At 42.3% G+C, this 26,343-nt stretch overlaps 3 protein-coding genes across 3 annotated transcripts; all 3 read left to right on the plus strand.

Annotated features, from left to right (window-relative positions):
• The first annotated feature begins 373 nt into the window (after positions 1–373).
• mmp23bb (matrix metallopeptidase 23bb) lies at positions 374–14,359 on the plus strand. The gene is made up of 8 exons (XM_084063942.1): positions 374–738; positions 3,123–3,262; positions 5,377–5,516; positions 6,095–6,262; positions 6,391–6,555; positions 10,191–10,301; positions 11,564–11,690; positions 13,476–14,359. The coding sequence occupies exons 1-8, from the start codon at positions 664–666 to the stop codon at positions 13,669–13,671; spliced, it is 1,122 nt and encodes a 373-aa protein (XP_083920068.1). The 5' UTR covers positions 374–663; the 3' UTR covers positions 13,672–14,359.
• Positions 14,360–17,832: 3,473 nt separating this feature from the next.
• Positions 17,833–21,744, plus strand: LOC311050522 (B-cell receptor CD22-like; the record flags this gene model as incomplete). The annotated part of the gene is made up of 6 exons (XM_084064607.1): positions 17,833–17,863; positions 18,588–18,623; positions 18,844–19,116; positions 19,655–19,930; positions 20,156–20,434; positions 21,461–21,744. The coding sequence occupies 6 exons, from the start codon at positions 17,833–17,835 to the stop codon at positions 21,742–21,744; spliced, it is 1,179 nt and encodes a 392-aa protein (XP_083920733.1).
• Positions 21,745–21,934: 190 nt separating this feature from the next.
• LOC311050463 (uncharacterized protein) lies at positions 21,935–25,426 on the plus strand. The gene is made up of 8 exons (XM_084064549.1): positions 21,935–22,038; positions 22,214–22,229; positions 22,334–22,401; positions 22,666–22,716; positions 22,934–22,949; positions 23,053–23,150; positions 23,364–23,414; positions 23,876–25,426. The coding sequence occupies exons 1-7, from the start codon at positions 21,963–21,965 to the stop codon at positions 23,405–23,407; spliced, it is 369 nt and encodes a 122-aa protein (XP_083920675.1). The 5' UTR covers positions 21,935–21,962; the 3' UTR covers positions 23,408–23,414; positions 23,876–25,426.
• Positions 25,427–26,343: the final 917 nt, after the last annotated feature.

Here is a 26,343-nt window from a genome sequence, read left to right on the forward strand (position 1 = left end):
AAACTCTGAAAAGTTCTCTTTAAAAAAAAAGTTTTGAAGGATGTTTGTTATTTCACCTCTCTCTCTCTCTCTCTCTCTCTCTCTCTCTCTCTCTCTCTCTCTCTGTCTCTGTGTCTCTCATCTTTCCACTCCACTCCTCTCCTCACTATACATCCCCCCCTCTCTCTCTCTGCCCCCCTTCCATCCACCTGCTCCGCCCCGTCCCTCCCAGTCAGTCCCCGCTGCACCAACCAACGCACCTCTGACACTCGCTTCACTCACTGTTGAGACTAGACAGATACACACACAGAGAGAGAGAGAGAGAGAGAGAGAGAGAGAGAGAGAGAGAGAGAGAGAGAGAGAGAGAGAGAGAGAGACACATACACAGACAGAGAGGGAGAGAGAGTGCGCGCGCGAGAGAGAGAGAGAGAGAGAGTTGGATGTGTGTGAAGTCGGTTCTTGTTCAGAACGCATTTGTTCTAGTTGAATGAGAGGAAGTAGTTTCTCTACAGAGTTACTTACAGTACGTTTTAACAGTTTTAATAACTTTTTTTTGTGTGAGGCGAGTCGTGAGCTCCTCTATCTACCGGACTGGACACATACCTCTGTTCAGACAGACCATGTGCTGACTGGATCAGACAGACAGACAGACAGACAGACAGACAGACAGACAGACAGATTGATATGCGGACCTCAGTGAGACCAGGCGTGCTGCTGCTATGGTTGTGGCTGATGTGTGGACCTGCTGCTGTGAGCCCGGTAAGACCACACTACATTACTACTACACGCTGTCACTACTTCTCTTTTTGCCAAATGATGTGTGTGTATGTACGTGCGCGCACTAGCGTATTTGCGCGTCCGCCCGTGCATATGCCTGCAGTGTGTCTGTGACTGACTGTGTGTGTGTGTGTGTGTGTGTGTGTGTGTGTGTGTGTGTGTGTGTGCGTGCGTGCGTGCGTGCGTGCGTGTGTGTGTGTGTGAGAGAGAGAGAGAGAGAGAGAGAGAGAGAGAGAGAGAGAGAGGGGAGAGAGAGAGAGAGGGGAGAGAGAGAGAGAGAGAGAGAGAGAGAGAGAGAGATAGGGAGTGAGTTCACATGTGGGTGACAGATATTTGAGCACAGAGAGAGAGAGAGAGAGAGAGAGAGAATGTGCAAAAAATGATGAAAGAGAGGGAGATGAAAGTGTGTGTGTGTGTGTGTGTGTGTTCCCACATCTGTATGAAATTAACTCATGGCGTACTTTCTCATTCGGTCTCCTGTCATGCCACGTTCATAATATCTCCTTTATCAGCTGTGTTTAATTACAGCTACTATCAGAACCCATGAATACAGTATCATTGCTACTATTGATCATGAATACAGTATTATTATAACGTACTGCTATTACTACTGGTTCTATCATAATAACTACTGGTTCTACTCTTTCCAGATATTGTAGGTATGTGAGGAAAGGTGTCTCTGAGGTTGATAGCTGTTAACTAGTGGTCTAGTCATGAATGTCCTGGTTCACCCTTGAACCAGGCAGCGTCCTGTGTGTACCCAGGGGTGGGGGTTGGTGGGTGGGGGGGGGGGGGTGTACTTCATGAGAGACAAAGCAGGAGGACTCAGTCTTACTGGAACTCGGGTCCAAGCAACTCAACTCACAGAGCATGTGGTCAGTCCTCTACTTCAATGGTTCTCAAACTTAACCTTGACTCTGACAGTGTACAAATGGAACCAAATGGACCCGTCACTGTCAGAGTTACAGACCTGTGAGGGTCAATATAGACCCTCCTAAAGGAACCCAGAGAGTCCATGGAATCCACTTTGAGAACTACTCCTCTACTACTACACCAGTGTCTCTCAAACATTTTCATTTCAAGGACCCCCAGGTTGGTCTGCATTAGGCCACAGGACAGTTACAGTTACAGATGCTGTAAGGGTTATTTTTTTTGTTCCTAGCTAGTAGCTATCGATCATTTTAGCTGGGACCGCCCTGGAACCCCTGCAACTAGTGACCTTGGGTGACACAGACAGGCTTGCTCTCAATGCTGCTCATGGACAACTTGTACAAATAGTGTCCTGGCAGAGAGTCTGACAGGCAAGCATTTCGAGACAGTCTCAGTCTTCCTGTTGTTGCAGCCAAGACTGTGACAATCACAGGTGGTCCTCGCCGTCCATGATGAGGCGTATGACTGCATGGCGTACTGCTACGACCCCCCCCGCCCCTGCAGACTCAGCGTGGCCGATGTTTGCTTCACCAAGGCACCGACTTGGATTCACAATGGGGCTCTCTAGCACGTCAGCTGACCATGTCAATCAATACGCCCGTATAATGTGCTGGGACGAGTGCCAGGGCTGCAACAACCTACAAACGAGCAGCAGCAGCAATCCTGGGCGGAGAGCTTTTCTTAAAGAATGACGTCAGCAGCTGACCCTATAGTGGGGTCATCCACATAGACACGCTGTGGAAAGATTGTCTGGATACGGCAGAGTTCCCAAACTTTTTCAGTTTGAGAGCCAAAAGTTAAAGTTGGTGTCTGCCTGGGACCCAAACTTTCAAATATACATTATGTTTAATTGTGAAAATAGCCAATCTACAAGCTCATGTGACATGCCGTGAGCTTGTACATCTGCTATTTTCGCTGTTTCTTTTTTGTGAAGATATTTTTGGGGCCTTTCTGCATTTATTGATAGTGTATAGTGGAGAAGGACAGGAAACAGGTAGAGAGAGATGGAGAGAGACATGCAGCAAAGATCGTCGGGAACAGGTCTCGAACCTCCGATGCGCTGTCAGGCTACATTAGAGCCGAAGTGCCCGGACCACTAGGTCAGCGGTCCGGGACTATTTTCTCTATTTCTTAAAGGTTATTTATATTCTTTTCTTAAATTCTTTTGGAAAATATTAGATTTTTTTATTTATTTTTAACAATAATAATAATAATAATAATAATATATATATATATATATATATATATATATGTTTATATATTTTTTTAGGAAACGTAAAAAAAAACAAAAACACAATTCACAACCAATAAAAATGGGTCCGTGACCCAAAAATGGGTCTCAAACTCTCAACCCATTGTTTGGGAATGAGTGCGAGGTGACTGGTTCCAGTAGAGATAGAGACAGAGAGCATGATGTTATTGTCTTACTGGTGCAGGTGACTGGTTCCAGTGGCGTGTCTCCAGTAGAGGTGTTCAGTTTGGTCCATCCTGTCTCTGGTTTGAAGCTGAGCAGAATCAGACGGTACGCCGTCAACCCACTGGGCCACCGCTGGCAACACCACAACATCACTTACAGGTAACTATGACAACAGAAAGATACAGGTAACCCTACTATGACAACAGAAAGATACAGGTAACCCTACTATGACAACAGAAAGATACAGGTAACCCTACTATGACAACAGAAAGATACAGGTAACCCTACTATGACAACAGAAAGATACAGGTAACCCTACTATGACAACAGAAAGATACAGGTAACCCTACTATGACAACAGAAAGACACAGGTAACCCTACTATGACAACAGAAAGATACAGGTAACCCTACTATGACAACAGAAAGATACAGGTAACCCTACACATACAACACCACAACATCACTTACAGGTTACTATGACAACAGAAAGATACAGGTAACCCTACTATGACAACAGAAAGATACAGGTAACCCTACACATACAACACCACAACATCACTTACAGGTTACTATGACAACAGAAAGATACAGGTAACCCTTCAACACCACAACATCACTTACAGGTTACTATGACAACAGGAAGATACAGGTAACCCTACAACACCACAACATAATTTACAGGTAACTAACATACAAGTGAGATCAGGTGGAGTATGAGAGAGAGACATACAGATATGTTACGTAGGCAACGTCGTTGCTGATTGGATGTTCAAACAAATCACGAATCACAACGATCACACTGGTATTTTTGTCCCGTGCCCCATACCACAGACCAATCAGAAGCCACGGCTCGTTTTCAGCCGTATGGCATGTCCCGCCTCCCATGGAGATATGAGGCTTTCCAGACTGAGAAACAAAGTGAGAAAAAAAAATCCGCCGAACGTAGTGAAGCAGGCTGGATCCCAGGCTAATCAACATGTCTCTATTGAATAGTCTATTGATCTACCCATATACAGTAGTCTGCTGTATAGTGTACATTGTATATTGCATTATATAGTTTCTAGCTTCTTCATCCTCACCTTTACATCTTTTGTTGCTTATTTCTTTTATATTTTGAGTCAATAGTTATAAATAAGAGATGTTTCTACAGGTATACTGTTGTTATTCAATGCACCAGCCTCTTAATTACTTAGCTAATCCTCTACATTCCCTGTGGAACATAAGGCTGTGACTACAGCATCTGCTTCCATCTGCTCCTATAGACCCAATCATCATATCATCACCACCACCACAACCAAACATGTATTTCCAGGTAGATAACGCCTAGCCTGGTAAACCCTCCCTCCGGAAAATCTAATTTCCATTTGATTTCAGGAAGGAGTCTGGCCTGAAGGCTTGTATGGGCGTTTCTAGCGCATTACCAAAAAACCGAGCCTATCAGCGTCGTCGCTCATCGTTCTGTGATTGACAGCGAAAGTTGGCCAATCAGGTGGCGAGTTCGAGTGAGTGAGCGAATGGATCATGCCAGACTCACTCCTGAAATAAATTACAAATGAGATTTCTGGAGGGAGGGTTTACCAGGCTAGATAACGCCGGCAGTGTCGCATAATGGAACAGTATTATTCATTAACCTTATTTCTGGAAGAACAGGACACTTATGGTAATGTTATTGACTGTTAGAAATACATTATTTTGTTCTAAAGATCCACAGGTTGACAAAGCTAGACATAGCTAATGTTCTGCACACTTTATTTGATATATTGTGAAAACATCCATAGAGATTCTACCTGGAAATACACGTTTGTTTACAAACATTTCAAACATTCTAGTTTATGGTGTGCAGCATGTTGTGTCTCGCCTCAAGTTAGGTCTGCCTCTGCGGTCACAGTTCTGTACCAGGTTGTTTTTGGCCCCCCTCGTTTCCTGTTTCCAGGTGGGGTCCATCGCAAGGCTACTTTAGGAATGTGGCTCCTGGTCCATTCTGAGGACATGTCCAAGCCATCGGATCATGTTTAATTTCCAGCACCACACTGGGACAGTTTGTCCTTTCTTTACTGGTCATTGTGCGGACAAACCTTGTTAAATGCTCTGATCTTTTTCATGTCACTCTCAACCACTCTGATTTAACTGATTTAACGTTACATTACCCTTGTACAGTTGGATCATTTTTGTTGACGTTTTTAGGCTGTAGTGCAGTGCATTGCCGGATGTTTTTGAAGGCTTGCACGAACTTTACAAATTATGTGTGTGTGTGTGTCTGTCTATCTGTCAGGATCACTAAGTTCCCCAACACCCTGAACCAGGACGACACCAGGAAAGCCATCAGCATTGCCTTCACTAAATGGAGTGATGTTTCACCTTTGACCTTCTCTGAGCTCATTGACCCCAACGCCACTGCTGACATCACTATCGGTGAGACTCCCTGACCCCTGCCTGGTTTCCCTCCCTCGAACACGTGTAGACACTCGACAAAGTTGGATGCACCACCACGGTGGATTCGAACCCACAACCTCCGTGGTGGTGAGCAGGCACTTTAGCACTGCGCCAACCGAACGCAAGCTCCATCATTATGTTGTTTTCAGGAAATAAAGAAGGGGGGGGGGGGGCATGGAAGAAAACATAAAAGGAAATATGTGAAAGATTTTTTAAAAGTTATCTACCTATATATACATTCACTGTAGCATATAAGCAGCAGGCATGTATGGTACATGAGGTTAGACATACGGTACAAAAAGAACCACACCAGGTCCACATAACAAGTTAGTCCCCATGAGGCAAAAAACATCACAGGTAAAAATCCACAGACCTTAGTCGATAAGTCGGTCAGTTGTTAGCTTGGAGATGTGTTTCTTTTTCTGCACACAAAAATTATGTCATTTCAACTGTGTGTGTGTGTGTGTGTGTGTGTGTGTGTGTGTGTGTGTGTGTGTGTGTGTGTGTGTGTGTGTGTGTGTGTGTGTGTGTGTGTGTGTGTGTGTGTGTGTGTGCAGGTTTCTATACATTCAACCACACAGACTGCTGGTTCTCTCCACTCCATCCATGTTTTGATGGTCTGAACGGGGAGCTGGCCCACGCCTTCCTGCCCCCTAGAGGAGAGATCCACTTTGACAACCATGAGTTCTGGATCCTGGGAAAGTCCCGCTTCAGCTGGAGACAGGGTACCTGTCTGTCTGTCTGTCGTTCTGTCTGTCAGATCTGTCTGTCTGTCTGTCTGTCTGTCTGTCTGTCTGTCTGTCTGTCTGTCTGTCAGATCTGATGTGTGTGATTTCCACTCTGTGTACTGTAGGTGTGTGGTTAAACGACCTGGTGCAGGTGGCAGCCCATGAGATCGGCCATGCGTTGGGCTTGTGGCACAGCAGGGACCCTCAGGCGTTGATGCACCCCAACGCCACCTACACGGGCCAGAGGAACATCGCCCAGGACGACGTCTGGGGCATCCAGAGACTCTACGGTCTGTGTTCTACGTTTTTCTGGCGAGGCTGTGGGCGAGTCGCAGACAGTACGAATGCTCAAATCTCACAGGGTTGTGAGACACGTAGTTCCAAACCTGAATTGGCCTTAAGTCACCAAACGGGGGTTCAGCTATTTCAAGTTTGCTGCACCCCAAAACCTGCTGTAGGGGGAGGCGTCATTATGGATTCACCAACGTTATAGGATACGTTACCTGTGTCTGATTGGCTCCCTGGCAGGAATGGTTTTTACTGAGGTTAGGGTTAAGGTTAGGTTATCTTATATTATTTCCACGTTGCTTTCTACATTATTATTAAAGGGACTACACCATGAATTTTAACTCTAATTTTACTCTTTTTTGTGTGTTTTTGGTCTCCCCTACCTCTCTTCTATCCCCAAAAATACCCCAGTTTTTTTTTTTTACTTTTTCCACACAGAACCAGGAGATAACATGCATACAAACTGGCTCAATAGCGCCCCGTGCCAAACAGGACAATGTGGTATTGCAGCTGAAAGTGCTTTATAAGCCAGAGAGAAGTTAGTTGGAATGAGTATATCTGAGGCTTGATTTAGGCTCAAACCTTTTGAAAAACGTTTCAGGGACATAAACAATATGATATTAAATATTATTATTATTTTTTAAATTCATGGTGTAGTCCCTTTAAAACTCAGGCAGGACAAGCAGGAAATATAACTGGAAATTAACAGAACTTTGATCCAGATTTCGTCTGTCGTCTGATTTCGGACAGGACGACCATTTTTCAGTTTAAAAGAACATTTTTTCCATTGTTGCTGTGAGCAATGGTTGTATTTACAGTATAAGTACTGTAAATGCAGATACAACAGTCTGCAAATAAAGAAGGTTTAATGAATATATATATATATATATATATATATATGTGGGGTTTTCCGGGTGTACTTACTGTAGGCTGAGAAATGGTAAAATACAGAAGGCTCTAACAGGAATGTTGATTAAAGATTAGAGTTATTGTACAGAGATAGGTCGCAAGGCTGCAGTCTGTTTCACACCTCTTGGGATGCATCTTCTAAACGGCTTTGTCTGTTCCAAACTGTCTATACGACCCTCCCTATGTTCCCTCCGGTATCAAATAAACACGTCTAATCCATCATTTCTGACATTTAATCCATCATATTTGACATGACCTGAACTGTGCTTTTGGCATAACCATGGCTGTCCTGACATCCAAGGGCATCTTGACCTGCACTTTCAGTCAGTATGTTTGGCCTATCATTCAATCAGTTCATAAAACTCGCACAAATTGCAAACCATTTTTCTGATAGGCATATTGGGCTTTTACATGGTTCTTTTTTTTGTATTAACAACACATACGCTCCCCAGACTTTTGTGCTTCATAATTGCAGAATTTTGGACAGGATCTAATGTCACATTGACTCTTCCCAGAACACTGGGGGAACATAAGCCGTATAGTCCAACTTCCTCCATTCAGTCTGGTACATTCAGTTCTGGGACTGAGAGGGAGCTCCTGATCAGAGGTGCCATTTCATTAATCCATTAAGACCGGGAACGCATCTGTGTCATTTTTAGATATCTTTGGCTATTCAAAAATAGTAGATAGACAAGCTCATCTGTGCCGCGCTATGAGCTTGTAGATCTGCTATTTTTTGAAAAATGTTTGCAAATCTTTGAATATATATTTTTTAGCGTTGCCAACCGCTCTATACGTGGCTTTGACTCGGTGTCTGTGTGTCTGTCTGTCTGTGTGTCTGTCTGTGTGTCTGTGTGTCTGTGTGTATGAACCCGGGATGAGCACGGCAAAGAAGCAACACATACAAACACACGCACACACACACACACACACACACACACACGGACTTGGAGATTGCCTATGCCATCTCTCCTCTCATTTGCCACACGTGCCACCGGTTATCAAAGAGGGGTCCAGGGACCCCCAGGGACGTCCACCCGTATGAGCACGGGATGAGCACGGGATTTTAAACAGCTATAACTCCAGTTTGCAGCATGCCACCAAGTCCAAATTTGGTATGTGGACTTAGACCACCAATACGGGCCGAGCATGAATTGCTCAAGCCCCGCCCCCTCTGTCTTCCCATTGGCTGGCCTTTAAACAGCCATAACTCAAGTTCGCAGCATGCTACGGAGTACAAATTTTGGACATGGACTAAAACCACCAATAGGGACAAACTGTAATTACTTAAGCCCCGCCCCCTCTGTCTGCCCATTGGCTGGGCTTTAAACAGCCATTATTCCAGTTTGCAGCATGCTACCAAGTACAAATTTGGTAAGTGGACTCAGACCACCAATAGGGACGAACTGAAATGAGTTAAGCCCCGCCCCAAAGGCACCGCTTCCTTCACACAGGGTGTGATTTTTTAAGTGAACATTTGTAACTCAAATCATTGCATCTGGGGGGTCTCTGGAACAAAACATTTTCAGATGGGGGTCCGCGGCCAAATACAAATCTAAAATGTTTTTGAAATCTTAACAGTATGTTGCTATATCAGTGGTGCTCCAACTTTTCCATGTCAAGGATCCCCAAAATGATATGTATTTGGCCGCGGACCCCCATCTCAAATATGTTGTTCCAGGGACCCCCAGAAGCACAGATCGTAGTTAAAAATGTTAACTTTAAAACATATATACAGTATGTATTCAAAGATTGGTGGAGCAAATATGGGTTAAATAGGTTAACCCATTCAATCCGGGAAGGCATCTGTGTCATTTTAGATTTTAGCTTTAACCATTATTTTATACTTTGGGTATTCAAAATGGCAGATATACAAGCTCATAGGTCATAGTTATGAGCTTGTAGATCTGCTATTCTTTTTGAAAAATCGTGAAAATGTGTGCAAATCTTTTAAAGAGAACATTTCTAAATCAAATCTTTGCTTCTGGGGGTCCCTGGAACAAAATATTTTGAGATGGGGTCGACGGCCAAATACATATCATTTTGGGGGTCCTTGACATGAAAAAGTTTGAGCACCACTGATATTACAGCAACATTAGCATTAGCAACAAGTATTTCAGAAAACTGTTAGGATTTAGAAGACATTTGCAGATGCCTTCCCGGATTGAATGGGTTAAATGTGTTCGTGGCTTCCATTATTTCAGAGGGTGCCATGTCTAAATGAGGGAAGGAGAGATCTCTGATAGAAAGTAATTACATGACTATGAGTGAATTGCATGTAACTTGATGTTGTTTATTACTTCTATTTGTGGGAGGGGGGGGGGTGCCTTTGGGATTATAGAGACATGTGATTACATACAGTAGCTTTCTGTCGCTTTTAAGAGGTGGATTATATTCAACTGCTGTCCTTCTCAAGTTAAAGAACTAATAGTATAAATCAGAGGTTCTCAAAGTGTGGTCCTTGAGGGGGGTTCCAGGGGGTCCCCAGCTAAATTTGTAACTGTGGCTATCTAAAAATTGCAGATGTACAAGCTTCGTGCCACGTTGCGAGCTTGTATGTACATATGCTATTTCTGTGTGTGTGTGTGTGTGTGTGTGTGTGTGTGTGTGTGTGTGTGTGTGTGTGTGTGTGTGTGTGTGTGTGTGTGTGTGTGTGTGTGTGTGTGTGTGTGTGTGTGTGTGTGTGTGTGTGTGTGTGTGTGTGTGTGTGTGTGTGTGTGTCTTCCAGGCTGTCTGGATAAGAAGCGGGTGTGTGAGCCATGGGCTCGGCTGGGATTCTGTGAACGCAGAAAGAGTTTTATGAAGAAGAACTGTCCTCAACGATGTGACCTCTGTTACGGTTAGAATACTATTACTAGTATTACTACCACTATTAATATTATTACTACCACACTAGTAGTGCTACTACTATTTTTGAGCGATATAGTGTATATATTATTGTATGACAATGTCAGTAGGGATGCACGATATTTACATTTTGGCCGGAATCCGATATCCGATTAATTTGCGTGGCCAGTAACTGTGATTCTGGAGGCAGATGCAGAATTCTGTCTGTCTGTCTGTCTGTCTTTCCTGTTGATACCGTGTCCTTTAAACTCTGAGATCCTTTCCTCTATAGAGCATCTTGGTGTGACTTTTGATAGCACCCTCAAATTTGATAAACAGTTTAGCTTTGTGGTCAAAACCAGCTTTGTCCAGCTGAGACTTTCAGCCAAGATTAAGATCTGTCAATCCCTGAAAGTCCTATTGAGGGTAATTCATGCCCTAATTTCCTCAAGGCTTGATTACTGTAAACTCTCTGTATGTGTGGCCATTGTCCAGTCGCCGCTCAGGCGCCTGCAGCTCCTTCAAAATGCAGCTGCTCGCTTCCTCACTGGTAAAAAACAAATGTGACCACATCACTCCAGTCTTGGCCTCACTCCACTGGCTCCTTGTCCGTTTCAAAATTGATTTTAAGCTTTTATTGTATGTTTTTTCAAGCTATAAACGGGCTGGCTCCTCTGTACCTAGTTGAACTCCTACACTGTCACACTCCAGCTAGAGTTATTTTTGATTGATTGATTGATTGATTGATTGATTGATTAGTCAGAAATGTAAACAGTACGTGGTACAGTAAGACTAAAAACTAAATTAAGGCTAAACGCAAAAAGTCCTGGGGACTTGTTTCCATTATGGTATTAAATTCATCAACATAGCATAAAAGATGTACACGAAAATACATGTCATCAAAATGGCGGCAGCGAATGACACCTCCTTTCGATGGGAATTTAGCCATCCAGTTGCTGCCGGATGTGACTAGAACTAGGCAAAAAAATTACGTTGACTGAGCCTTTGCGGCGACTGCCCCCAGGCTCTAGATTAGAACATCTTTATTGAAGACCCTGGCCTTGAATTCTAGTTGAACTTGACACCATGGCCTCTGCTGTGTACTGTTGTTGTAACCCCTTGATTGTATTTGATTGTGTAATGTTTTTGTGTCTCTCATTGGTTCATGTATTGTCATGTTTTTGATTGGATTGTTAACCAGATGGATTATGGGTGAAATGTTCCATCTGTCTGTGGTATGACATTTATTTCCTGTTTGTGTGCTCTTTCTGTCAGAACCCCTGGACGCGGTTGCCACGCCGACCCCTCCTCCGGACAACGTGAAGGTGAAGCTGGTCCCTCGGGGGAAGGTGGTGGGCTTCCGCTGTGGAACCAAAAACCCTCGCGTCCCGCCCAAAGTCAGGTCAGAACACTGAACAGCATGATGATGTAATCCAGTGTTTCCCAACCTGAGGGGTAAACATGTTGCACAAAATCCCGACTTTGGTCAAATCAGTCCCAAATCCTACTATAATTCTTGTAACCTCACGGACGGTGGTAGCTGTCTTCTGTCTTGGGTCGACTCTTGATCAAACTGCGCATGCGTCGTTGCCAGGTTTCGCGAGAGAAACAAGCAGCAAGGTCTATGAAAACAAGGCCAAACGAAACAAACCCTACAAGCAACGAGGTCTATGAAAAGAAGGCCAAACGAAGCGCCTTCACACATATACCTTGCCTCTTGGAAAACAGCCGATCTACAAGCTCACAACACGTCCCCACACCCACCTGCACTTTCTCAACCAACGCCAAAACACAATACCACCAATATTGGCCCTAAACCGCTTACAATAGTCCTACATGGCAACTTAGCCTCCTTCCACACCATAGACCCCGCCCACGCTCTGAGTGCAATTCTTACTGTGGAAAGTAAACACACCAGACTTTCTTCACACACACGCGCACACACGATGCACATACGCACACGCGCACTTTTAGACCCAGTCCTATTTTAAAAGTCTGCGTATGTGCGACTCGCGTATCCGCGCGCCTGGTGTAGCCGCTATCATTGATAATCACTTGGATCTAAACAAACGCGCTGTACGCAAACGCTCACTTTGAAAAGCCTGGTGTCGATCGGCCGTTACGGATCTGTGTGTGTGTGTGTGTGTGTGTGTGTGTGTGTGTGTGTGTGTGTTTGCGACGGGACCCGCGGCGGGCGAGTAACATGCTCACTTACTCACTTTCGATCCCTGATAAACTGTCTGTTCTCAGCGCATAAGCCAAACTGCACACTTTGGGTGCTCATATTCCCCTACGGGTATGGTCTAGTTCTAGATAATTTTGATTAAAAAATAGCACAAATATAGTGGATCTACAAATCACAACAAGTCGCATCTCGACGCGTTGTGAGCTTGTAGATCGGCATTAGTTTTGCTTTCCTTGTACGAGAAGTATAGGGTTTGCTATTCCTTGTACGAGAAGTTTAGGGTTTAAGTGGTTAACATGTCTGAAAAATGCGTGCGTGCGTGCGCGTGTGTGTGTGGGGGGGCTTTGCTTGTGTCATACATGTAAGAAGGGGGGCTCCAAGCATAAAAGGTGGGAACCACTGATGTAAGCTGCATTGGGTGATATCTTGCATCCAAATATAATATATAATATATATAAATATAATAATATGTTATAATATTATAATATAACTGTATGACAGTTTTATTGATGCATAACGTTACAATATGTGGACAGTCTGGACACACTGTTGTTGGTTATTTCCCCTCCATTAAAGGTTTTTGTCAAAATAATTATATGACTCTAATCTCCACTCCTCAACAGTTTGTCATTGTAACTCACCTTGGTTACCTGTAGGGGGCGTGGAATCACACAACGCAGCTGTTACAGTAACATCAAAACACCAGTAGAACTGGTTCTATTAATAATAATAATAATATGTTTTATTTGTAAAGCATTTTTTTTCACACAAATCTCAAAAGTGCTACCACAATTCTCAAAGTATTGGGAAGTGGGAAGCTCTCAGTATTAATGTGTGTGTGTGTGTGTGTGTGTGTGTGTGTGTGTGTGTGTGTGTGTGTGTGTGTGTGTGTGTGTGTGTGTGTGTGTGTGTGTGTGTGTGTGTGTGTGTGTGTGTGTGTGTGTGTGTGTGTGTGTGTGTGTGTGTGTGTGTGTGTGCGTGCGTGCGTGCGTGTGTGTGTAGTTGGTATAAAGATGGAGAGAGGTTGCTGGTTTCAGTCCCGGGTCACATCATACTGAAGGACAGAGACTTGCGCGTCCTCGCCAACCACTTCAACGAGGGCGTCTACACCTGCCGCGTCCATCGCCGCGGAAACCTCGTCTCGGCCAACTCCTGGGCCATCCGGCTGAAACCGGATCCGCACACGCACAACAGCTGAAGCCGGCCACACAGACGATCATGTGTGCATGTACAGTTGTGTATATAGTCTTACTTTAAGCCCGATTTAGGCTGGACTTCCTTCAGCCAACTGAGACTTTCAGACGCATCCATTTCCCATGATGTCTTGCAGGACTGTGGGCAGTGCCGGCATAGTGCTTGTTTTCCGGTGTGTAGTTCAGTGTTGCAGTGTTGGATCATTGAAAGAAACCTACAAGTGAAATGGCTTCCAAGTGCGGTCAACACACTTGGAAGCCAACCTACTGGTTGGTGGTTCACTCATGTTGAACATAATAATAATAATAATTTGGTCCCCAGTCTTTGGGGTCTTTTTGTCGCTGTATATTTGCACGTACGTGAAATTTGTCCTCTGCATTTAACCATCCTATACAACAACTAGGAGAAGTGAGCAGCAAGGTACAACGCTTGGGGAGCAGTGTTAAGTGTCCCTGCTCAGGGACACTTTGACACATTGCAGGGGCCTGGAATCAAACCTGGGACCTTCGACTTCCCAGACGTGCTCTCTAATCATTCAGCTGAACCCGACGCTTTCACGCGTGCCGGACTTCACGCAATTCAGCGACTACAACGCGCTGCAACGAGACACTCTGCCTCTTTTTTTCTCATATAATAGAAGTGAATGGGGAAACCTTCCGCGTTTGAAGCGTCCGACGCAGATGTCATACAACAGAGTCATGCGGCAAAAACAGCCGATGTACAAGCTCACAACGTGCCGCGAATGTGGCACGTTGTGAGCTTGTACATCGGCCGTTTCCGCTGTGCGGCACGTTGAAGCGAATCTCTACTTCAGTCTGACAACGGGTGAGTGACGGGTTGAGTGTCTTCTTGCAGAAGGACATTTGTAATGGACAGTTGGACACCATGCCTGGGGCTTGCTACGGGGAACGGTCAGTCGCCATTGTACATGTGATGAGGACAGGACAGGAGACATCATTATTATATTATTGTCTGTCCTGGGCCTCAAACTTGTGTGCCTCTAGCTTACGGTACCATCTATGCCAGTGGTTCTCAAAGTGAGGTCTGGGGACCCCCCGGGGGTCCCTGGCAAAATGTGTTAATATAGCATCAAAATCTGTTTAACCACTTTAAACCTATAATATAGGTTTAAAGCATGTGCATAGAAAATGCATATTATGCATCACCTATTCGAAAATAGCCGATCTACAAGCTACAAGAGCTTCTAGATCTGCTATTTTGAAAAAATATTGTATGGGGGGTCTGCGCCCAAATGTGTAATTCATTTGGGGGTTCCTGACATGAAAATATTTGAGAACCACTGATCTACAGTATAACCATTGGGACATAAACAAGAAACTGGGGAAATAAGAAACCAGTTACTGTAGATAGATAGATAGATAGATAGATAGATAGATAGATAGATATCAACTTCATTAAGGGCCTGTTATACTTGTTTGCACAGCGGTGTCACACACCAAAAATAGCAGATCTACAAGGTCACAACGCATCACACCGTTACACCTTGTGAGCTTGTAGATCTGTTACAGGCGCACAACTTAAGTACAAATCACCCTTTAGAAGTGGATAGAGGTTTTATATCCGTTTCCTGTCAAACGTCAGGTTTGTTTCTGAGTCTTCAGGAGTTTAACCACTTTAATTTTATGATCATGTCATATGTGTGTAATTCATAGCGTCACCCTTTTTACGACCGCACACCCTGTAAATACTGTTTTTCATTTTACTACCAGGTAATAAACATGTGGATTGAAGACCAACAACACATCCCAAAAACACCACTGGATGTTTTTATTGACATGGATGAACAGTAACTAATGGAGGTGTATTTGAACGGTATAATTAATCAGAAAGATATTTATCTCTGAAGAAAGATAGTTTCCAGTTGATTGCTCTTCTGTTGTTAATATATACTCTGAAATACCTTATGTGTCTGTTGAAGCAAAGAAGACAGACACATTTCATGTGTTTCACAAAATTATGAAATGTGCAGCTTCCTCATTCAATGTTGTGTTGTGACACTCCACCCCTTTGTGGTCTGTGGCTATTTACCAATTCGGAACTTGCCAATCTACAAGCTCACAACGCGTTGCAATGCAACGAAAAGTTGCATAAACTAAACTAAACTAAACTAACCCACTGAGCATTTTTCGGGCTATTAGACGTCTAAAATACGTCTAAGGGCTTGGCTGAAATAGGGTTATAATTGGTATAACAGTGAAAGTTCTAGGCATAGCCTAGACGTTGATTAGCTGTTTTTTACGCGTCTATTTATAGACCGTCTATATTATATCCGTTGAAATATATGTAGATGCTTAAAAAAGATGCTTAAAAAACAGCTAATTAACGTCTAGGCTAAGCCTAAACGTCTAAAAAACTTTCACTGTTAGACCAGTTATAACCCTGTTTTAGACGGAGGTCTAATAGCCGGCTATGGCTCACTGGGAAACTAAACTAAACTAAACTAAACTAAACTATGTCCTAATGTAAATTCTGTTTGTGAACAAAACAACTGATGAATGATCAGTAGGCTGCTAATTCATTCCTCCACACACATTTCTGTGTTTTGTCACCGCTGTTGTATCCTACTGGCTCACCTGCCAGTGAGGAGCCCCCACCAGGAGGACGTAGAGAGCCTTCGTCCTGCTCCTCCCGCCCAACACTCCCATGCTGACAGGTGCCGCCCCAGTACGGCCAATTGTGTTAGTAATATACGGTCGAAACCACCATGGTGCATCCGAACCCCCAGACTCTGCGGTGGTGGGCACTGTGCCACACAAGCACCACAACCCCTTTTTTTAACGTTTGTTCATTGCATGCATACGTATCAACAAAATATATCATTGCATTGCCTCATAGCCCAATTAAGAAAAAAACAGTTACACGTTTTTTTTTGTTATCCCCCCCCAATGAAAACACAAAGGACAAGAGTCTTACAAGACTTACAAGAAATAAGATACAAGTAAAAGAAAACAACTGCAATACATAAAACCAAAAACAGGAACTTAAACAAAAAAAAAACTCATCAGTCAGCTGAGCCATACAGAAAATCTACAGTGCAAACCGCAAAAAAACACTTCCGTCACGACACCCTAATAACACTTCCCCACCAGACCCACACAATATCCTAATCTGGAATGAAAGGAAAGTTTATCCTGTGCACATATTGGAAGAAAGGACTCCATACTGTAGGCCTACTATTCAGGGACAGTCTAATTTTCTCCAATTTAAGAAAATATAGGATATCTCTTATCCAATGAGCATGGGAGGGAGGTGACAAAGGCCATAGCATCCTTCTTAGCTTTAGGGAGGGAAGAAGGCACCTGTCCTCATTCTGACGTAAAGTCCAGGATCCAGCTGCACATGCTGGGGTTGAGCCCTATAGGCTCCTGTGCTTGGGCTCATGTTTGGGGGGGACTATGGTGTTTGAACGCTACTAGTCTATGAACATCATTCTCACATAGGAGTTACTTTTCTCCAGGAAGGAAGAGAGCAATATGTAGTGTTAGGGCTATGCCATCATTTGTTTCGGCCGAGGGTCCTTGAAGGGGTTCCAGAGGGTCCTTCGCAAAATTTTGGTAACAAAAAATCACTATCAGTTTAACCACTTTTAACCTATATAATACACCTATATACATCAGCTATTAATTATTATTTAATTATTATTTTAAAATGTTTTGAGATGGGGATGCACCGCCAAACACATATTAATTTGGGGGTCCTTGGCATTAAAACCAGGCAGCTGTCCAAAACCTCGATTCTAATATTTTTTTAAGCTCCAATGCGTGCCTTTTAGGGAGTGAAAATGACGGAGCGGCAATAACTGACGCCTATGTGTCAATGTGTTGCGTGCGCATACGTGAGTGACCTTTCGTCTTATCTCTTCAGTACACATCATTTGTCATCTTTGATATCTCCTCTTTCATCTCATCTCTTCCAAAAACGAGGAAGGAAGAGCAGACCAGAATTTATAAAGAAGAAGTTGGCAAATATATGCTGAACTTATGGTAACATCTCATATGCTCTCCCCCAGCCCCCCCCCCCCCCCCTCTCTCTCTCTCTCTCTCTCTCTCTCTCTCTCTCTCTCTCTCTCTCTCATCAGTAGCTATAAGTTCACAGTAGATAGGAAGTAGAAAGGTTTTTCCAGAGCCGTTCATCACGGTAGAGGATGGGTCACACCTTGGCCTGTGTGCTCCTCTGTGAGTATATCACTATTATTAGGCTACCAGCAGATCTATTAATCTAGTATTTGAACCATTTCAATTACAGAATACATGGCTGCACTTAAAATAAGTTTCTGATTTCAAATACACTAAAAGCCAAGTCAATGGAATCAATGTTGTTGGATCTTATGTAGGATCATGACCAATGTTTTAGCCTTGCTGTATATTTATCATTTAAACCATATTTTAATTGACTATTAGCAGTAACAAAAATAACAGACCAAACCGTGACAATGCCACTAGAGACACCCTTTTTTTTGTAGGGTCTTATGGTACCACAATTGATTGTTTGTTTTTACATAAATTAACAAATTATGGCTACCTACCAAATATTTGTTGGATATCAGAATATTATTGCAAATGTTTTTTTTCAATGTGTTTTTTACATTCTATTCTACAACACTAAGCTTGAAACTAACATTATGTGCAGCCTCCAATTATAAGCTTGTTATTGTCACACTATGAAAGATTTTCAATGTTTTTTTCAAACCACTGTCCACACACACACACACACACACACTCAACTGTAACTGTCTACGCACGCACGCACGCACGCACGCACGCACGCACGCACGCACGCACGCACGCACGCACGCACGCACACGCACACATGCACACATGCACACATGCACACACATGCACACACAAGCGCGCACACTCACTCACTCAACTGTATATTGTCTCATCAAATGTCTTTTAGTGCTGAGTAGCTGCCTCTCCTATGGTCACAGTCAAGGTAAAGATTGATTACATTTTTATTATATTGATTCACTCGGTCAATGTAATATTTCCATCACATTTTCCTCATCCTCTCAATTATGACTTATTTCTGTCAGCTTTCTATTATGTCTATTAAGTCACATTGTGCTCGTTACTGTGGTTTAGTGACAGTCAAGGCTGTTTGTAGCATTTGATTTGATTCTACTTGTGTGTTTGTGTTCTATGTGTTTGTGTAGAGAGACCAGAAGCTGTTCTGACCCAGGAATCCAGCTGGCCCCGGATGTTTACTGGAGAAACTGTTACATTCACATGTGACGTGAGAGTAGGACAGGAGACTGACTGGTCGTACATCCTTTACAAAGATGGTGTTGAACTTGGCAGATACTCTGATGACAACACATTTGAAGTTCAAGCAGTGTCAGGCCAAAGTGAATACCAGTGTACTGGTGTTAATAAAACAGATTCAAGGAGTATAAAACAAAGCAATGAAATCACTTTGAATGTATCAGGTAAGACATAGATCATACTTTGTAACCACTGACATTATGTTTAAGATCAGGGGTTAAGCCACATTTGCATTCATTCTCATAAATCTAAGCTCTTTGCAACAATGTTAGGTTATGATTATACATCCACACATTAATAAAATGTGTTCTTTCATTTCTTTCATTCATTGCCAGGATATGTTGTAAATAAGGGTGGAAAGAGTTCTTACATTCAAAAAGTACCTATTTGAAAATAATTTCATGATGAACAACCCCAATGAACATGATCACATTACTCATGAGTCATTTTATTCTCTATTGATGTGACCTTTCCTCAGCAGTTTCTGTCTCAATATATACATTCCATCCATTGAGAATTTGACATATTTATTATAATTAACTTTTCGGTTCAATATGTGTTTATTTTACTAGGTTCCCTATTTCTTATTTCCTGCTGTGATCTCTTTTTTCTGATCTGTTTTTCAATTGTAGCAGTTTGGAGAAATACTGAGGCTCAATAGTTACACAGCTCTATTACATTTATTTGTCCTATAAATGACAGCTAAACCAACGACCAGGCTGAATGCAGACAGAACAAGTGTCTGGACGTCAAACCGTGTGACCCTCACCTGCACTGTGGTAGACAGTAGTCCTAGAGACAGATGGTCTTTGTACTGGTACAAAGACAACATCAACTCTGGACCAGTGGCGACGACCCTGTCCACGTACACATTCCAGCCCACCGATGTCTCAGAGAGCGGACGCTACTTGTGTCGAGGAGGGAGAGGAACCCCACCGTACTACACACATAGCATCTCAGTTTCTATCACAGTCATTGGTGATGTATAATATATAAAATATATACAATAGTTAGTTTGATACCTATGAAACAACTATCAATCAAAATCTTAAAGCAGCTTCCTAAATTCACACCTGTAATTTGTTCAGAGACAATATTGTACACATTTCATGGTAATTTACATATTAGGCAATTTCAGCTTTCAGTTGTGTAATTAACGTGTGTGCGTGTGCGTGTGCGTGTGTGTGTGTGTTACTTCTACAGAGGCGCCTGCGTCTGTTCTCAGCAGACACCCTGACTGGCCTGAGAGTTTCACTGGAGAGACTCTTATTCTGAACTGTACGATACAGGAAGGAAGTGTCTCTGACTGGAAGTACTCATGGTCGAGGAATGATAACTTTATCAAGATTGACAGGGAAGAACATGAATACGTAATAAGTCCTTTAGTGAAGTTTCCCAGTGGTCAGTACAAGTGTAGAGGTCGACACAAGCAAGACCAGCAAGTGTCCAAGTTCAGCGATACCATCACTGTGTCTTTTAAAGGTACGGTATGTTCTTCACACAATTGCTTCCATTCAAATACTTAACCACTTGCACACCAGCATTCATATTCTGGGGGGGAACATTAGCAAAAAAATCGCCGATATAGAAGCTTACAACATGAGCTTGTTGATCGGCTATTTTTGCCAAAGAGATTTGCTGTTGACAGAAAAAAGTGGTCCAAGTACAGAAACAACGCAGGTCCAGTTTACCTAGTCAAGTATGGGTCTTAAACAGGGGGTCTGGGACTCCTAGGGGGTCCTCAGAGTTACTACAGGGGGGCCGCCAAATCTTTGTGTGATAGGAACTCGTGAAGAGTTTTGGTGTAGAGGGAAAAAGGACCAGACCAAGTACAGAGCCAAAGGTTAAGTTTACTGGGGTTTAAGTGGTTAAATGTCTGAAAATGTAAATGAATCCAACATATTAATAGAAAAGATTATGTGCATACAAACAACATTCATTTACATAACATGTAATGAAGGTGCTGTCAAACAAAGTCTATGAAGCTATGAAACAGTTTAATCTGCAACACAATTTTATACAACATGTAGTGGGGGTCCCTGCTTCATCTCCCTCTCAGCTAAGGGGTCCTTGGCATGAAAAACGTTGAAGACCCCTAGTCTAGAGGGTTTAAGTGGTTAAAGCATGGCCACACATAGAAGCGTCAGCATCTCATTCACTTCCATTCTAAGCGAGCAAGGGGATGGAGCATCAGGTTGCGGTGTGTTTTGACACAACGCTTCTATGGTGAACCAATAGTAAAGAAGCGCCTTGGCAGCCATTTCAACTTAGTAGTTTTCTTTCAGTGAGCCAACCACTCCAACGTAAGGCAAACCAACTACTGCCCACAACCCGCAAGACAACATGGGAAATGCACACGTCTGACTCCTCGGCATGCGTCGACTACAACCCTTCTGACACTGATGTGTGTCCATGACTCCGTGCCCTACACACACCGGGGAGTGGGGTGTCGCTTTCGTACAATTTATTTGCCCGAAACTATTTTCTTCTTCTTAATGTGATCAACAGATAAACCAAAGGCCATTCTGAAAGCTGACCAACAGAGCATACCTGTAGGGGGGAGTGTTTCACTGACCTGCTCTGTGGAGGGCTCATCTGGATGGAAATACTACTGGTACCAAAACAACACAGACTCACTGATCATTCAAGATGGTGTTCAGTTATCTACTGGATCAATCAGTGTGTCAGAAGATGAAGTCTACTGGTGCAGAGGAGGGAGAGGACAGCCAGTTTACTACACTGAATACAGTGATGCACTCACCATGGACACATTTGGTGAGTATTTTAATTAGCTTTGTTATAAGAAAATAACATGACAGTGGCCTAAAACGTTTTTGTAAATGTTTTTACAGTGTGGCTGAAGGCTATGCGTCTAGAATAGGGTGTTGGCTAAATCTATGTACATTGTACAGTATGTATGTCAGTATTTCTTCAGTCAATGCTTTATAACATGTTTTTGCTGACAGTATCTGGATCATCTTGGGACCCCAGTATAACGTATGTGGTGGGAATGATTGTGGGACTTCTTGTTGTGATTCTACTGACCATCGTTCTGGTTCTGGTGTGTCGATCCAGAACATCCAAAGGTGAGTACTTCTACTTTAGATGGATTACATCTAGATTACCATCACTGAGCAACTCTCCATTAAAGACACTGAGTACCATGGTATAGCAATATAAACGTTTATATATATAATATAATACTATATTATGGTATATTATGGTGAAACTTTGTATTTTATTTATTTGTTTTATTTACAGATCCAGGTAATGTCATGTGAGTACAGTATTGATCTTTGTCTATTCATCAACATGACAGTAGTATAGATTCCATCATGTTTTATACTTCATTTTTGTTAAATACATCTCTTTTAATTACAGAACTCTTCAGTCTCAGGGAACCAATCAAAGTGGGGCTCCTGATGACACATACTGCCCACTGCAGCACGGTCAGTCTTTGAACCAATCATCTTCTGACGAGGTCAACTAGGTTCTTATTTCAATCTAAATGAATTTATAATTGAATTGAATTTAAAAGTTGAATTAAAATAATTCTTCATTAATTCTTCAATGAATGTCCCTTTTACAAGTACATTGAAGTCTGTCATTGTTTTGTTATTTGTTCCTAATTAGCAGAATAATTAGCTTAATTAAAACCATGTTTTAAATAATAAAAATAAGCACCACATTAATGCTATTTGTTTTTACTTTAGGTAACACAAGTGTCTATGGCGTAATCAACCAACCTGAGGACTATGAAAATGGTATTGTATAAACCTTTTTATTGTTTTTATGGATTTTAATCTAATTTAATTCGTTTTTTATAATGGCATATAGAAATGTGGAATGCATTTTTTCATGTTCAGATGTATCACTTGCTTTGTGTGAACAAGGTGTCACCACCTTAGCTGTCGCATGAAGGAGAAATGGCCTAAAACCCAAATATTTATGGTACAACTTATTTGTTTTATTTGTTTACAGATCCAGATTATTACATGTAAGTACAGTATTGATCTCTGTCTATTCATCAACATGACAGTAGTAGATTCCATCATGTTTTATACTTAATTTCTGTTAAATACATCTCTTTTTAATTACAGACCCCTTTCGTTTCAAGGATCCAATCAGGGCTCAGCTGCAGACCTGACGACCAATCAAAGCGGGGCTCCTGATGATACTTACTGCCCACTGCAGCACGGTCTGACAATTGGTTCTAATCTCAATCTATATTGATTTTGAATGAACAAATCTTCATTAATAAACAATGAAAGTCCTTTTTGGAATCATCTTACAATGTGTCAGTTTCTTTGTGTTAATCTTTCCTAATTAGCAGAGTAATTAACTAAATTGAAACAATGTTTGAAATAACAAAAATTAGCACAATGTAATGCTTTCTTGTTTATCTTTATAGGCAACACAAGCTTCTATGGCGTAATCAACCAACTTGATGACTAGGATAATGGTACAGTATATACTTTTTATAGATCCAATCCAAGGATTTTAATCTCATTTCATTTAGTTTGATTATGGAATTAGGAGTTGCAGTTTTTTCAGATTCATATGAACAGCTTGATTTGTTAGCCCACCACCACAGAGGTTGTGGGTTCGAATCCACCATGGTGCATCCGGCTTTGTTGGGCATCTATGCGAACACAATTGGTCCGTGTTCGGGGGAGGAAAGCCAGGCGGGGAGGGTTAGGTGGAAGGGGTAGGACGAAGGTTCTATGTCCTCCCGGTGGGGGCTCCTCACTGGCAGGTGAGTCAGTAGGATACAACAGCAGTGACAACACAGAAATCATGGGGAGGAATCAATTGGCACAACGACTAAATCGGGGAGAAAAAGGGGGTGACCAATTATTGGCTACTCTAAATTAATAAGAAAAAAGCATTGTGTTTCAAATGTATTCTGTAACTTTGTTTCAGATCCTGAAAACTGAACACGACACATGTGGATAAAATCTAATGGATCTTCACCAATAATACGTTATATATGAAGTCACAGTTTGAATTGAAAATTCAGACTGTGACTTCAAAAAGAGATGTTGCTATTTCACCTTCTACCGGTCGCAATACATTATAATCTCAATACAAGTCAATGAGGTTTTGGGTGAACTTTACACTTGATTTTATTACCGTAGTAAACCTTTTCATAAACACTTTATGTTTTCAATCTTTCAGTCTTTTTTAAATCATCATGATACAGTAGGCATTTAGTATGTTATGGTCCCATTCATTTTAAAATGAATGATAAAGTAGGATATGTTTCTAGGGTTTCTACTGGTTCTACCGGGTGAAGAACCGCCCTCGCTGCGGTTGCAGCCAATAGCAGTCGTTTCTGGTAGCATTTCGGACCGGATATAGAAAGATGGCGGATTTGAAATCACTGAAAAACAGGCTCCAAAACGGGTCTGTAGAAACCAATGGTGTCACTTTGTCCATTCTTTTTTACAGTCTATGTATGCAACAACCACCTGTTTTTTCCTGCAAGGATCAAGTCAGGCTGGGAAGGGGAACTAGGGGAGCATTTAGTTTACATCGTTCCCATTACTGTAAAGCCAAACTATCTAGAATGTATACCAGTGTTGATAATATATTTGTGACAGATGCCACGCATCTTCTGCAAACCTAGCTCATGCTCTTGATTAAAGAATTACTGGACTGTCATTTTCAGATCTCTATCGGAAATGTTCAATATAAACTTGCAACCTTGTCCTGAAGTAAGAATTTTTGGGGTACCCCCTAAAGATCTGACAAAATGGTCCAGAATGGTATTGCCTTTTTATCACTACTGGCACAGAGGAGAATCCTCCTAGATTGGGAATATCCACTCTCCCCCAAACCAGACCTTTGGCTGAAAGATGTGATGTTACATTTAAGCCTTGAGAAAATCAAATATGCATGGGAAAGTTCCCAGGGAGATCTATGTCTTACTGGAGCCCCATAGTAACTTACCTTGATAACCTGACAAGACTTCCTGATGCCTCATAGGACATTATCTTCCAACTCTGGCGTTTCCCTCCTGCCCTGCACACACCTCTTTTGTTTTTGCATTCATGGTATTTGCTCTTTATTTCTCCACACAAGAATTGGACTTAGTTACTGTATGTCTCTTAAATTTGTAATTTTATTGTTGTCTTCCTTGTAAATGATTTATGTAAATTCATATATATTTTTTGTATTTCTTTGTTTCATTGTAATTCTGTGTTCTCAGAATGATGTGTGAGTATTCTTGAGGAGCTTGCGTCATATTGAATGATGTCATTGTCACTCATTGACCACTGAGTATCACAACAAGCTGTACCTCTTTGCCAGTATGCTCATGCTCAACCCTGATTGGTTGATCCTGACCCAATGGTGTATATGCAGTAGTAACTCAACATGTTTGTTTGAGTCATGCCTGTTAGTAGTAGCCTCGATATCCAGGCTTTTATTTTCCTTCGTGTTTTGCTCTGTAGTGACCGAAATGTTGCTTAATAAATATCCTTCATGTATTGTTCAAGTGGCAGTGTGCGGGTAATATTTTATTGCAGATGTTTTCCGTTTCACCTACGCTCCTGCTCTTGGACTTTTAATCCAGGTGTGTGAACGTTTTGTACTGATCGGGGTCCTTGACATGAAAACGTTTGAGAACCACTGATCACTGGGTACGCAACACGCGCGCGCATGCGTGGCCAGTGCATGAGTTGTTGATGAGTGATGAGTTTGTGATGGGTGCTCGTCGTTTCTCCTGGGTGCTTTAGCCCCGAGGCACCCACAGTATCGGCGCCCTTGGTAGGTAGGTAGGTAGGTACTGTAGGTCCGATTTAATATAACAGTCACTTTAGTGCCCTCTATTCAACAATCGTCCTTGCGTCACAACTCTAAGGATCTAAGAATGGCACATTTAGATACCAGGAGCCAGTTGCACCACCTCACACTAAGTTCAAAAGCCATTTAAGCTATGACTAGGCTAAGTTTGAACTTAGTAAGGTGGTGCAACTGGCTCCTGGTCCTTAAATAAAGAAAAAACGTTTTTAGTCAATGGCATAATCTCAGAGAGACGTTTTCACAGAAACTTAGTTATACACTAATGCATCGGCTGCTCTTATTGAAGTAATAATGATTTTACCTATTCCATGAGACGGGGAAGGACGGGTGGGGGGACAGCCTCCACTAGGTTAAATAGTAAGATAAATGTATCTCTTTTGAATATCATGCCCAACTCATGACCATGGCCACACCCTTGATCTGGTTTACACAGGGATTAATGTAAATATTTTATCAATTACGAATGTTGCCTTCTCAGATCACTCTCTTATTGTCATCACTCCAGTGCAACACAAACCACCTGGTGAAAAAAGTGACACCTTGACTCTGACGTGGCCGGCAAATTCATTGAGGGTATTAACAAT

Source organism: Gymnoscopelus microlampas (genome assembly GCF_963454915.1).
Source record: "Gymnoscopelus microlampas genome assembly, chromosome: 8".
Taxonomy (NCBI): domain Eukaryota; kingdom Metazoa; phylum Chordata; class Actinopteri; order Myctophiformes; family Myctophidae; genus Gymnoscopelus; species Gymnoscopelus microlampas.